Here is a 15005-nt window from a genome sequence, read left to right on the forward strand (position 1 = left end):
ATCGGAGGTGGTAAGGCGCTGTTGCCTCTTCTGAGAGCAGTCATGCCCCAGAGTCCCGCAAGCGCCCTTCCCGCTAGGGGAAAGCGCGCTGGAGCCTTCTCTAGCCCTGGGTAGCAACCAGCCGTGACAGCAGAGGATGCGGAGCGAGTCTCTGATCCTACTGGGAGGCTGCAGCAGGGGTGGTTAAAAATAAATCTGCTTTCAGCTTGCCAGCGCAGCAAAGCAGCCCTGGGCGCTGTGGAGGGCAAGGAAATAGCAGCCCACAAGGCTGTATCCGTGATAGAGGCTCTGGCTGACCCCTTCTCCCTGCCAGCATCTTGGAAAATGTGCTAATAGTTCAGCCCGGCTGGCACTGGACCCAGCCCAGGCGGTAGCTGGAGGAACAACTCTCTCAAGGGTTCAGCAGCCAGCAAAATGGAATTTAAATCAAGGCTCCCATCTGTTCTTGAGCCTGCCTCGTATTAGGTCACAGCTCATCTTCCCCAGCAGCCCATTAACTCTTTGACCACTGGCTTTGTGCACAGGGGTGACAGCTAGGTAGGCGCCAGCCCCACAAGAGAAAGTAGCTGTCTGTATGCCCCTCCCCCCCAGCAATCTGAGCGGGGAGTACAGCAGAGCCAGGTGAACAGGGCTCCTGCATTTACTCAACTTCTGGGCCCCTGCCCTCTCTGCCTTCACCTGGGACAGCGAAGGCTAATGCCTAGGCTAAGTCAGCCGTGCCACGCATGCGCTGTAGCACGTGGCTAGATGAGTTCCCATAGCCAGGAAGCTGGGTTGCTTGTGCAGCTGCACAGATAGCAGGCTTTAGAGACGTTATTTAGAGATTATTCCACATGCCGCATTGGCCACGCAAGGGGCAGGAACTCACCCCTCTCGGTGGTGGGTGTGGAGAATCCGAGTTCACCCCCTGGCTTGTGACAACCTGCCGTTATAAATCAATGATGGAGATTCCATAACCTCCCTAGGCAATTTATTCCAGGGCTTAACCTCTCTGCCAGGTAGGAAAAACTTCCTAATGTCCGAACTCAACCCCCCTTGCACGATTTTAAGCCCACCCCTTGTAGTACCTTTTAGATATTTGAACGTTGTTACATGAGCTGCAGAGAATGTAGTCATGTCTCTGCAGCAGGGGAAGATAGGCGGAAGGACCTGTCAAGCTGGTCAGAGAGCACCACACGTCAGAGAGAGAGAGAGGACTTTAATATCTATTTACATCATAGGTTCCCAACCTGTAAATACAGCTGAGTCTGCCTCGCAGTGGAGGTATGTCCTTGCACTTGCCTTTCGGAACAGACCTCCTGCCGTCCAAGGGCAGCTCTAACCTAGGAGCCATGGGAGGAGAGAGAAGTTAAGGACATAACAGATGCCAAGCATTCACTGCATTGGCCCACATCTTAGTCTTTGCTACATTCTCACAGAAGGGTCATTAAAACTGATCACACTTGGTGCAGACCCCCAAGTCGTTTTCAACCCGGAAAGGCAACTTTTTCATTTAAAAATAGATTGAAGAAGGGGTGGCCCTGGATCCCCACACTGGCTGGCCTCACACACGCAAGGCGGCTTCCTCCAACTTCCGCAAACTTGGTCCCTGCAAGAGCCGCAGGGTTCACGGTGCTACAGGAGCGCCCCCTGCTGGAGGAAGCTTGCTTCAAGGGCAGCTGCATCCTCATCTCTCAAGAGGGTTACTCCTCCCGGATAAAAAGCAGGGTAGAATCAAAGAGTAGAATCCAATTGAAACCCAAAGCAGAGGGAGGTGAGGAACCGCAGGCCAGGCGGCATCATAGGGCAGATGTCCTGTTCAGTTCTAGCGTGCAGGAACGGGGAGAGGAAGCCCAGCCTTTCGGAGGAGGCCTAACTCCTCCAGAATGCCACCGACAAATAGGAATAAATAGATCCACTGCTTGCAAGGTAAGAGACACAGATCTTAGGGCTTCATGCGAACCCCTGATCGAGCCCCAGAGACAATAAGCCTCACTAAGAGCGACATCTGCTCCGCGGAAATAACCAGACTTCAAAGGCGCTCAGGCTGGGAGTGCAGCGCCTGCCATCTCATTTCCTCCTGCAGCCGCTCATGCTGCTAATGGTTTCGTTTCTCCAGCCTCTTGCTGCCTGAGCACCATCTCTTTGATCTCCAGCTGTTTAAAAACGGCAACATGACAGCGTACGTGCAGGTTGCGAGGAAAGGAGGGCAGGCCGGCCAGCCAGCCTCCAGGAGGAGCAGGATAGGGCCCGCAGCCGTTCGCAAACCACTCGCAATCCACCACAAGGAGGGTGAAGTGGGCTATGGCCCAGGCACAGGGCGTTAGCCACCGCAGCCGGCGGCACGTTTAAAAACAAATATACAGCTAAAAACAAAGACGAGGCCGCTTTCGAAGATGCCGAGACGTGAGGGCAGATCAAATTCATCCTTTTCAACGCTCCGCTGCCTGGCTCAGCGTGACCTTCAGCGAAGGTGGTTACCGCGGACAACGGAGCCCAGGCCGTTGTTTCGCTGAGCTACAGAGACAGCCACATCCTTTTGAAGAGAGGCATCCAGGTAGAGGAGGCTAGAGCCGCCCCCCGGCCAGGATGTTTCCAACCAAGACGCCGTCCTTAAGGGCATGTTCCACATCCCTCTCCTCTATCTTCAGTGAAACCTGGAGGAGACACGAGGCCCCTTATGACACAGCCCAGCCCAACGTGAGGAGTAGCCCATGAGCACAGCCCAGGCCACCGAAACCCTCACAGGATATTACAGGGTCCACTGACGCAGGAGCAAAGACCTAGGAACGACCCATGTGGCTGGCCAATAATACCTGTTCACCTGCACGCCCCTCACGTACTGGGGCACCTGGCTTGCTACCGGAGCAAAGCACTGGTGCTTTCAGAGGCAGGCTGCAGATGGAGCGTGGCCAGCGTCAGATTCTCCAGGAATTAAAAAGGTCCCAACCACAGAGCCACTGGCACGGGGAGCCCTTCTAGTTCTGGAGCCCACTGGAAAAGTCAGGGCAGCCCTCCCCTGCTGTCCACAGCTCCTTCGGGTTCTCCTTGAGCCTGCTGGCTCCCCAGCTAACCCTGCCTTTTCCAGTGCTCTTCTCCAAGGCAGCGTGCCACAGCCACCCCCATCTCAGCTCCTTTTGGAGTCTGTGCATGAGGAGAAAGCAGTGTGGGCTGTGGGGATACCTTTGTGAGCCTGGCTTCCTTGGCCTTCTTCAGGGTCAGGATGCCCCTGGATTCCAAGAGGGTGGCAAGGGAGAGGCATTCGGACTGGGCTACTGCTGCCATCTGCTGCTGCCGGCAGACTCTGCTGTAGGCTTCGTGCAGCTGGGAGGGAGAGAGGGACCGCTCATTATCCACACGCCACTGGTGAGGGCTATGCACAGGTGCCAGCAAACCTCCAGCATCCTTCCCCTCCCTGGACCGACATCTCCAGGCCTGCGGTTCGAGCCAGTTCCCCCTCTAGAGGGAGTCAACATTGCTCGAAGCATCTGCCTGCGGAGTGGATAGAAAGCAGGCAAGACTGGCCCACTTCACCCCCCCAGCGAGGTGGGGAAGGACAGGGATTCGTGACCCCAACCTACTGCTGCTGGATTAGGGAAGCGCACAGGCAGAGAGCTCAGCTTCCGTTGCGCCATACAAGCCAACAGCTGGACTCACCTTCCCCAGGGTCACCTCCTTGGCTTTCAGCTGTCTGGCTAGCAGGAGCAGGGAGCAGACCAGGATTTTCTGTTGCAGAGGGAATTGGTCACTGGCTCCACCGCTTCCCAGGGCCATCCTGTCACCATACACCTCTGAGATCACCCGCGATATATGCAGGAGCTCCACTTTCTTAGGAACTGGGGAGACCAAGGCAGCTGTCGCGGGTGATTTACCTGTAGGCCAGACAAAGCGGAGTCAGAGGAACTGGGGGTTGATCCATATGGAAACCATATGACACAAAGGGCAGCAAACAGTGTATTGGCTACTGGCTAAAGGCAGCCAGTCTGAGCTGTCAGAACCACAGGTTTGAGTGGGATGTAGCCATCCCTCCTGCCCCACATCTCATTGGGAACCCAAATCCTACAGCCCTGGCCAGTGCGTGGGAACCAGGAAGTGAAACTGATCCATCTAGTTTCGCTGTCAGGGCAGTGCAAGGCAAAATGCCAGCGACATAAAATGCTGCAAAGAAAAGCAGATTGTTAAGTCAGACTTTATCTTATGATAGTCTGAAGCACCAGGAGGAGAGAGGGGTATATTGTCTATACTGACGAAGACCCAAGAGCGGGGGTTGTTTTAGCCTCTAAGAACAGCACATCCTGCATGTGGCAGCCAAGAATCGAAGGACTGAAGTCCTTTGGAGAACAGGCGGAGGGACAGGCTAATGCCAATACCCCTCCCCTCCCCCCATGCACAACTTGCACTTGGAAAGGTTCCTTTGCAATTATCCTGAGCTGAACTCCGGCCCACTCCGCCCCCCTCCTCCTTTTGCAAGCTGCTATTTCGCACCTACTCTTAAGTGCTCGCATTCTAGTGGAAGCCAGCCCCAGAGACAAGAGCAGGTGTGACCTTCACATCCAGGGCTTCTGCTTCCAGAGAGCTGGAAGGAAGGCTCCTTGCGTGCCAGGCATTTGTGCAATCTCTTGGGGAGCTCCATTCCAGTAATGCGCAAAACACGCCATTGGCAAGGAAGACTACAATTAAGGTCGAGGAGACTGACAGAAAAATAAAAGCCAAGAGCGCAGAGCTTCCTGACTCAGGCTGGCGGCAGCTACTTACAGCCAGGCAGTGGTTTGAGGACAGTCTGGCTTCTCACGTCCAACTCCACAATCTCAATGGCTCGCCTAGGACACAGATTTATGCAAGTTACTTTAGACTGGGGCTTGCCAACACTTAAACATCCCAGACCTGACACCAGCGCCCTTGCCCGCTGCACCTAAACACAGCAGCTTGGAACATGAAGGGTTTGCATGCACTCAGGTCAAGTCCTTATCCCCTAGGCACATCCCACACCTGGACCCCCTGACTGCCCCACTGAAGAGCAGATGCCTTGTTATTAAAGAACCATTCGACTCCATGCAGGGATGCTCCCTGTGAGCAGCAGTTTAGCTCACACAGATATGGGATTGCTGTGTCCCTCCTTCAGCTGTGATCACTTGTTAAGGCATCCCTGCCCCAAGCTGGACCCAAACTCCTGGGCAGACAGTATCACAGCCAGTATGTAATAAGCCCTGCGCCCAGGGAGCGGCGCTAAACCAGCATGAGTACAGAAGTGGTGGGATGCAAACAGCAGCACACAGCCCATTAACAGGAGCTCGTTTTCATCTCTAAACATGGCCCTAATGAGACGAAGCCCCCTAGTTGCTGCAGGGTAACTGATGGACGAGGCAGCAATCAGGAAATCATTCGATGTTAAGAAGTGGGCCATAACAGGAAGCAAGAGAACCTTGCATGACTGGCAAAAGGTGGCGGCATCTGGGTGCCTAGCATAGCACGGGAAGGTCCAGATCTGGGCAGGGGGAGCAGCCGGACTTTTACAGCATTCACAAGATGTTTCCAGGGCACATTTTCCTTAAGTCCTTCCCAGCCCAACTTCCAGGGCCCAAATGGGTGGTTGGTGTCTTCCTGAATACAGCCTCCGGCCCTGCTCCTGTTACACTCCCAGCTCAGGATGGCACGTGTCCCTGTGCTAGCACAGACGCCCCAGCCAGCAGGACAGTCTCTAGCATGGACTTTACAAGCACCCGTTTCTGAAAGGGACGTACTCCAGCAAAGGAAGTGTCCCCAAAACGCAAAGTTCCGCCTGTAATGAAACTGGAGGAGGAAGACAGCCCCAGGAAAGAAGAAAGGGGAGAAAAAAAAAAAAAATTCTGAAAGAAACTGGTTCAGCTTCATAAAGAAACCTGCTTGAATGCTGCTAATGGGGCCTTCTGCAATATAAATGTAATTAACCAATCTCTAGTCACAGCAGGGAGGGCTGGCAGCAGCACTGTTGCTTCACCCTCCATAGGTAATGGACTGCGAACGTCTCAGACATTAACGTGGTCAGGAGGCAGCGCTCCCGCAGCGATTCAAGCCTTCCTTCCGAGGCCGGGGAAGCAGTGGCATAATGGAGCCTTAAGTCACGCTCGCTTCAATGACATCGGGTAAGAAGCCTGCCTCAGGAGGCGACGGGGCGAGGCCGCAGCATTTACCTGCATACGTCCAGGGCCTTGCGAGCGTCTCCCGAAACGGCAGAGACTTTCCGTGCACAGAACTGGATAGCAGTGCTGTCCAGGACCTGGCTGCCAGACACCTGCCGAGGAAACGGAGCACAGGGCAGTTATGGGCAGGTCTCCGCTGCAGAAGCCTCAGATGGTTCAGAGAGAAAATAGCCCATCTGGATTCATGTGGGTTGTCTCACACCCCACTGTAGCTGAGAAGTTCTCCCACCTGTCTTGGGAAGGCAAAGCACATAACTGAGAATGGTGCAGTGTGTTCTCACCTCCACCCCCTAGAGTCTGTCTGGGAGGATACAGGGATGCCACTGAAAATGGCATCTGAGGAAGTGGGTCTGGCCCACGAAAGCTCATCATCTAATAAACCATCTTGTTAGTCTTTAAAGTGCTACATTGTCCTGCATTTTGCTTCAACTACCCCAGACTAACACGGCTACATTTCTATCACTGAAAATGGGATTCTCAACAGCCTGGACTTTGCTCCCTCCCAAGGCCATGGGGTGGCCACAACAGGGCAGGAGCCAGGGCCGCTGGCTGACCTGCTTGTGGAAAGTCACCAGCAGTTCCTTCTGCCACCAGCTCAGTGGGGTGTGGCAGACAGAGCAGAGCCATCTTGCCCATGGCAGAAAAGCGCTGTGCAGCAGTGAATAAGCAATATCAGCCTGCTGCAACTATCAAGTTTCTTCAAGACAGCCCCAGAAAGAAGCTCGCGCGGTTCCAGATCTCAGCTGTCTGGCTCACAGAGACCTTGGACTCGGCCCCTGGCTTCTCACCTGCTTCAGCCGCTCTTGCAGGATGGCAGCAATCTGCTCCTTTGTGTACGGCGGGAAGTTTAGCAGCTGGGGTTTGCACTTGGGTCGGGCCTGTAGCCTGGCCAGGATCCGATCTGTGAGGTCCAGGGCGTTGGCCACTCCTGCAAAGCACATTGAGGCTGAAAATGGCAGACGGGGCTAACCGGGAAGCAGGGGAGGGATCTTCCAAAGCCCAGGTCAGAGCATCATGTGCAAGGCTCCGCTGCAGGGTGAGGGGGCAGCGCATCCATCATGCAACCTGGCGTAAGCAAGGGCAGTTCTTAAGGCACCCAGCAGGTGACAGGTGCACTGCAGTAACTGGGCTGATTTCTGTGGGCAGAAGCCAGCTTTACATAAGAACATAAGACCGGCCGTACTGGGTCAGACCAAAGGTCCATCCAGCCCAGTAGCCTGTCTGCCGACAGTGGCCAGCACCAGGTGCCCCAGAGAGGGTGGACTGAAGACAATGATCAAGCGATTTGTCTCCTGCCATCCCTCTCCAGCCTCTGACAAACAGAGGCCAAGGACACTATTTTATCCCCTGGCTAGTAGCCTTTTATGGACCTAACCTCCATGAAATTATCTAGCTTCTCTTTAAACTCTGTTCTAGTCCTAGCCTTCACCGCCTCCTCTGGCAAGGAGTTCCACAGGTTGACTACACGCTGTGTGAAGAAGAACTTCCTTTTATTAGTTTTAAACCTGCTACCCATTAATTTCATTTGGTGTCCTCTAGTTCTTCTATTATGGGAACGAATAAATAACTTTTCTTTATCGGCCCTCTCCACGCCACTCATGATTTTATAGACCTCTATCATATCCCCCCTCAGTCTCCTCTTTTCTAAACTGAAAAGTCCCAGTCGCTTTAACCTCTCCTTGTATGGGACCCGTTCCAAACCCCTCATCATTTTAGTTGCCCTTTTCTGAACCGTTTCCAAGGCCAAAATATCTTTTTAGAGGTGAGGAGACCACATCTGCACACAGCTTTAGAATCATCCCCTGCTTTCTCCAAGAGGAAAACGCCAGGGCACCCCGAGGGAGGGCGGATCTATGCCACCCACTCATAGAGCTCCCCTGGAGCTACAGCAGCCACAGAGCATTTCAGCAGCTCCAGGCCAAAGCGTGGTCCCTACATCGAGACTCACCGATGAGGATAAGCCTGGAGCCAGCGAGCCAGGGCCACTCAAACACGGTGTAGAGCACATCCTGTCCTTTGCTGTCCAGCTGGTCCATCTCATCCAGCATCAGCACGCTACGTAAAGGCAGGAAAAAGGGCCCCGCTCAGTACTCCGCCTTTGCCCTGCAGGCATGGGGGCTCATCAGCCGGCATGGCAGGGCACTCCCCTGTCTGTGCCAGTATCTAGCAGAGGTGGGTCTCACCCCTTCCCGACACAGCCTGTGCTTAGTAACGGCATCAGGGCCTGCTTTTCCCAAGGTGCCAAGCAACTACAGCGCACCCAGATTTTCACTGCAGCTGGGGGGGCTCTGTGCCTCTGGAAAAATCAAGCCTTCAGCACCTGGGTGGGAAGAGGCACAGACTAGCTCCCCCTTCTGGCCGTTAACGGGCTGCAATTACTAGGAGATTCCTGGCTGGAAACACAGCTACTCCCTGGGCCCAGCCTCTGCCCCGAAGCACTGAGCAACTCAACGCTTGGGGAGAATTTCAGTGCCCCCGGCACACAGGGCAGGTACTCACGTCATGGGGGTCTCCTCAGCCGTCAGCTGCTTCTCCAGCTTCCTCACCAAGTCTCTCCCAGCTACCTTGGATGACCCCTGCTGGCCCAACTGCTCCGCTATGGCTGGGAATACGGCCTGAGAGCTGCTGAGGGACATGCAGTTCAGGACGATGGTTTTACTGCCAGGGAGATCATTCTGACACAGGAAAAGACAGGGAGAGTTAGAGCCAGTGAGCCACAGCTCAGATCCCACCGCACCCCCTCTCCTGCACCAGAGCAAGGCTCGGGTGAGCTACGCAGATCAGCGCTCTGGAGCACAGGACAATGCAACACAGCTGATCCAGGCTTTGCTAGGCTGTCCAGAGCGGAGACTGGCCTAGCAGCCATCTCCCTTTCCCAGTGTACCAGTCCCCCCTACTGAACCCCTGCATTAGTACAGCAAATTCATACCTCCCTCCTTCACTTGCAAGGTGTCGCATCTGTCTCTTTTCTGCTCTCCCTTATGTCCCTTAGCCTCAGGCCTAGGCTACACCTAAACCTCAGGCTACGCACACGCCAGAACTTACACTCGTACAGGTCACGTCACTCAGGGGTGTGAGCCACCAACCCCTCCCCCACAGCAACGTAAGTCACACTGACCCAAACGCCAGTGAGGGCAGCACTAGGTCGACGAGAGAGCCTCTCTCACCAACACAGCTATTGTGGCTCTCAAGGGTGTGAGTAATTAAGATGACAAGAGAGCTCTCCCCATTAGCTGAGAGCATTTCCACTAGCACTGCTTTAAGCTCTAGGGCAACCACAGCTTCAGTTCAAGCTAGCCACACTCTGGTAGGAGAAATTCAAGACAGCACCAAGCAGTCTGTGTAACAGTCCTAGGTCAAGGGAAAAATTCTTCCCTCAACCTTGCCACTGCCTCTCGGAGATGTGAATGGACAAAAGCTTTCCACTGCTGTAGGAAAAGTCTATGCACAGCTGACGCGTATCTAGTGCAGACATTCTCCTACTCTGATTCTCACAATGGCATCTTCCCCTCCTCTTGAGGAAATGCTCTCAAACCCCGTTCTTCACATGCTTCTAGACTCCCCACCAGGCGCCCTCCCATTATTCCCCCTCCACAGGCACTGCACAGAACAGCCTGAACCTGACGAACCACCACAGGACAGGGAGCAGAATGAGCGTTCACAGATTGTTCTGCACCTACGTGGAGCTAGACTATGCTCAAACTGCAGTGCAGTAATCAGAGGTGCTAATGCTGAGCGGAGATGGCAGATTAAACCAAACATGAAGTGTTAAGGCCAAAGTGTTTGTGATGAGCCAGAAAAGCAGAGGGGCTAAGAAGCAAGGTCACCCCAGGATTTTCTCTCTTCCTTGCATACTCCAAGCCACCTCAAGCTTCCCAGGAAAATCCATCACACATAGCATCACCCAAGAAAGATTTCAGGGGGATCAGATGTTGTCAAAGGCAGGGGGTACACTGGGCTTATAGCAGGTAGGCATGTCCCTGCTGTAGCTAGAGCAGAGACGTTGGCATCCGGGACAGAGCATGTGAGACAGGCACCTGAACCTCCAAGCACAGCCATACCTGGAGGTCCTGCAGGATTCTGCTCAGACAAGCAGTTTTTCCAGTGCCTGGAGCACCAGAGACGTAAAGACTGCCAGGTTTCTCCTGACAGACGTGCTTTTTCAGGAACTGCCGGATGATGTCCGCCTCCTTCTCCCGGGCAAGAAGCTGGTCGGGGACAGCCGTGTGCAGAACGCTCTTTGCCTGCTGGTAACAAGTGCCTATACCAGAGGGAGAGGTATCAGAGGAAGGCTGCGGAGCTGCCTTGGGGTCCTGTTCATCTCCACACATTGCATCAATACCTACCTTCCTGCTTGAACAGCTGCATGCACCCAGTTTTCTTGCTGAGACGAGAACGCTCGGAACTTCTTGGGGTTTCCTGCCACTTGTGGAGTGGGAATGGCACCACATCGTTCCTCTTGCCCGGAGACCCTGCAGCTGGCCGCTCGCTGAAGAACAAGCATCGCCCCCTGTGAGAGGCAGACGGGAGCTCGTTCTCCTTCTTGCTCTGTTTCGTCGGGGAGCAGGGCAGTGACTGTGGAACGTTGCACAGGTTGTCACCACCTGCAGAAGAGAGAAGCGCCTATTTCAATGGGCACCAGTGGCCAGATGAATGGTTGGAGGAAGGAATGGCCACCGGATGCCTTGCCAAGGGACCAACTATCTATTCCAGAGTCAGGGTACACTTTGGAAGCCAGGTTAGGATGTCAACCCCAAAGAAGAATTTTAGAATGGCACCCAGGGATGCTAAGCACAACTAATGGGCCAAAGGGGAAATTTAGGCCCAATATTAGCAAAATCTCCCTGTAACAGACCTATCCACCCGTGGGCCAGCCTCCCTGGGGGAGCAGTTTCATCTGTTGGTTGGGGTCCTTCATACTAGACTAAGCAAGACAATAAAACAATCCTGCACTGACCTCAGGAAGGGGGAACCTCCCATAGTGTTCAGAGCTCAACAGAAGCCTGCTGGCTCTAACGGAGGTGTTAACTCTTTCATTGCAATCCCTGGGCAGAAGTTTCCATTTAGGACCAACTTCAGTAGGATTCTGACACAGATCAAAAGTGTAACAGCATTTATTCGGTGACTAAACTTTCAGTGACTTGTCACAATCATCACTGAACGGCCTCCTCTTCCCCTTCTCTGATCTCTTTGCCCTGCAGCAACTACTAGGTCCCACCTCCGTACCTGTGGGTTCTATTCCCACTCCCCTAATCCGCCCACTAAAATAATCTTAGGAGTCTAGAGAGAAAATTTCAGTGATGAGCGGAGTGGACCATTGGTCCAGGCTGTCTAGAAATTCAGGTCAGGACTGCCTTATTTACACTCAGTTTCCAACTGACAGACTTTTAGGGATGTGGAGGAGAGAGGGAGCTGGAAATAAAAGTTTCCTCAACACGATTATGCATTAAAGAAGGCTATTAGGGGATAAAATGGTGTCCTTGGCCTTTGTTTGTCAGAGGCTGGAGATGGATGGCAGGAGACAAATCGCTTGATCATTGTCTTCGGTCCACCCTCTCTGGGGCACCTGGTGCTGGCCACTGTCAGCAGACAGGACACTGGGCTAGATGGACCTTTGGTCTGACCCAGTACGGCCGTTCTTATGTTATGTTAAGATACTGCTATTTTACAGTCATAGTTATACAAGTCTAAGCTCTTACAGCCTACGTGAAGATGCAGTTGTACCAGGATAGCTGCATCCACATTAGAAGGCTTACATCATTCCAGTTAAACCAACATATACCAACACTCTAATTGACAATATTTCCCCCCCATTGTTTTCATCTCTTTCCCTCCCCATCCCCTCTGTGTCTGCTATTTATTTGTACCTTGGATCCCTTAACTCTATTCATGTGAAGAAATGGGTTGTGCCCACGAAAGCTCATGATCCCGTCTACGTTTTTTGTTAGTCTCGAAGGTGCTGTAGAACTATTCATTGTTTTTTTTTCCAGTTACAGACTGACATGGCTACCCCTCTGAAACGATACCGGCATAGGTAAAAGGGGCAAAACTTTCTAGTGCTGACAAGTCTTTGGATTCTGGACAGGAGGAGATGTAACATTTCTATCCCCAGAGAACTGGGCCTAGCCCATGGGTCCACCCTTGACTACCCAGGTAGCTATTTGCTACCCAAGAACCAAGTTCTCAGGCATTTGGCAATCACAATCCCTCCTTTTTTCAGATGGAAAAGAAAGGCCTGCGGTCGCAGGTGCAGGGGTAACACAGCCTGGTAATGCCTGTGGGAACTGAGAGCGCCAAATGTAGAGCTGGGAGCCAGGAACCCTGAACTCTTATTAGGGTTCAGTCCCACCAGAGATGGGGGGGGGGGGAGTAAGTACCCCAGCAGTATCTCACCTAGGCGCTTGCGGGGGCTCAGTGGCAGGACCTTCTCCTGGGATGAGATCGATGGGGCATCTTTGCAATCCCCAGGGGGTCCGCCAGGCGTCCTGGGATGTTTCCTCCGGGGGAAGTCAATCGCAGCCTGGGTCTGGGATCTGGTGCTGGGCATGGCTGCCACGTAGATGCCTCTGGAGATGGATACAAGTCAGGTGCAGAAGTGCGCAGCTTCAGGATGATCACTTCCCCAGGGTGAGCTCTGGGCCCCTTCACAATGCAGGGCCAGCAAGGGGGGAGCTAGACAAGAACGCCCCGAGCCTCCCCGGGCGCTGTAACTGCTCCCCCACACCTGGGACAGTAGCGGGCTGCAGCCGGGAGACTTGGCCAAGAGCTGCGCTCCCCGTGATTAGCCTCCCTGCACTGTGCCCCTCAAAACCGGCACCCCCAAACCCAGCCCCACCCGCACTCCTGAAACCAGGCACCCCAAACCCAGCCCCACCCGCACCCTTGAAACCAGGCACCCCAAACCCAGCCCCACCCACACCCCCAAACCCAGCCCTATCCGCACCCTTGAAACCAGGCACCCCAAACCCAACCCACCCACACCCCCAAACCCAGCCCTATCCGCACCCTTGAAACCAGGCACCCCAAACCCAGCCCCACCCGCACCCTTGAAACCAGGCACCCCAAACCCAACCCACCCACACCCCCAAACCCAGCCCCATCCGCACCCCTGAAACCAGGCACCCCAAACCCAACCCACCCACACCCCCAAACCCAGCCCTATCCGCACCCCTGAAACCAGGCACCCCAAACCCAGCCCCACCCGCACCCTTGAAACCAGGCACCCCAAACCCAACCCACCCACACCCCCAAACCCAGCCCCATCCGCACCCCTGAAACCAGGCACCCCAAACCCAACCCACCCACACCCCCAAACCCAGCCCCACCCGCACCCCTGAAACCAGGCACCCCAAACCCAGCCCCACCCACACCCCTGAAACCAGGCACCCCAAACCCAGCCCCACCCACACCCCTGAAACCAGGCACCCCAAACCCAACCCACCCCCCAAACCCAGCCCCACCCGCACCCTTGAAACCAGGCACCCCAAGCCCAGCCCCACCCGCACCCCCAAGCCCGTCCCGTACCGAGCGCCTCTCACCCCGCACCGCGCTCTCAGCCGCAGCGCTCTCGCTCTCGCTCATTTCGCGCCACCCGCCCGAACCAGCCCCGCCCACGCGCCCCCATTGGCTCCTCCGCCCGATGGCTCCGCCAATCGCGTGGCTCCGCGCCAAGCCCGAGCGGCCCAGCAACCAATCACTGCACGGGGCGCCGCGGCGGCAGCTGTTCTCAACTCGGAAACTGAGGACCCCGCAAAGGACTACGGCTCCCAGCAGCCCATGCGGTAGGGCCGGGGCCGCGTCGCGCGCTCATGGGGCGTAGCGCATGCTGGGAGATGGAGTCCCCGTGGAAAGACACGTGTTGGAACCCGAGCCAGTGGCGGGAGCTCCTAGTCCTGCGCTGGAGGGGAAGGATGGAGCAGGGGGGGCCTTGAGCGACACCCAGCAGCTTCGGGGCCTCTCTTAAGGGGGGGGGAAGGTATGAACTGTCCCTGATTAGCTCCCCCCCGCCACCGGCCAGCCCCTGCCCCCAGCCGAAGGGGAAATGCGAAGGGGGGGGGGTCACAGCAGCTGGGGTCCAACGAGGGAAAACAGAGGTGGGAGTAGCACAAGCCAGTCTGAGCCCCAGCCAGCTGGTGGTTCTAGCTGTAGGCTGGGCCGCAGGCATGGGGAGCCCTTTGGGGAGCAGGTAGGGTCCAGCCCCCCCAGAGATGTCTCAGCTCCAGGGGTCTGCTGTGTCCCAGTGTGAGGTGCATCAGCCAGTGATATCGCATCCTGCAGCAGGGCTGGGGGTGGAGACCCCCACCAAGGGCCACAGCTGCTGCAGCTCTGGCCCAGAGGAGGTAGCAGGGTACCAAGGCACAGACGGGGCTTGATTCTCCAGCTACCACTGGAACTGGTCCTGCTCTTCTCTTCAGAGACAGAGCAGGGCCTACCATGGGCAATGCACGCACCCCAGCTTTCCCCCACAAACCACAAAGGCACATCAACCTAACCCCACTAGAGTGAGAGAACATTTGCAGTCACTGCTGCTAAAAAGGACAGTCCCTGCTTTTAACTAGATTGCTAATTAATTAGTAACCTGGTAGGTTCCAGCAGAAGCAGAAGGCTTGCTTAAGGAAACTCCAGAGCCAGCCCTGACTGCTGGGGCATGAGAGCCCAGCAGGGGCAACATCACAGCAAAGACAAGGACTGAAGCCTCATGGCTGAGACCCCTTAGGCAGAGAGGTTATACCACTGCAGCCAGGAATGTTGGTCCAGGGCAGAGGGGCTGTTGTCATGTGTTTTAGCTACTCTCCCCCCCCCCCCTTCTAAAAAAAGAAAGTCTCTTCCCAAGGCTGACTGGCAGGG

General features: G+C 55.1%; 1 protein-coding gene across 2 annotated transcripts; it reads right to left on the reverse strand.

Annotated features, from left to right (window-relative positions):
* Positions 1-1182: 1182 nt before the first annotated feature.
* Positions 1183-13834, reverse strand: CDC6 (cell division cycle 6). 2 transcript variants are annotated; one of them, XM_075911540.1, is made up of 12 exons: positions 13683-13834; positions 12552-12724; positions 10505-10762; positions 10220-10419; positions 8658-8833; positions 8107-8213; positions 6947-7086; positions 6150-6250; positions 4735-4799; positions 3637-3851; positions 3163-3303; positions 1183-2636 (listed from the first exon to the last, which is right to left on the reverse strand). In XM_075911540.1, the coding sequence occupies exons 2-12, from the start codon at positions 12703-12705 to the stop codon at positions 2547-2549; spliced, it is 1647 nt and encodes a 548-aa protein (XP_075767655.1). In that variant the 5' UTR covers positions 12706-12724; positions 13683-13834; the 3' UTR covers positions 1183-2546. The 2 variants fall into 2 exon arrangements, with proteins under 2 accessions (XP_075767655.1, XP_075767654.1); XM_075911539.1 differs by having other exon boundaries at positions 13697-13821.
* Between the last annotated feature and the right edge of the window lie 1171 nt (positions 13835-15005).

This window comes from Pelodiscus sinensis, chromosome 29 (genome assembly GCF_049634645.1).
Source record: "Pelodiscus sinensis isolate JC-2024 chromosome 29, ASM4963464v1, whole genome shotgun sequence".
Lineage (NCBI taxonomy): Eukaryota > Metazoa > Chordata > Testudines > Trionychidae > Pelodiscus > Pelodiscus sinensis.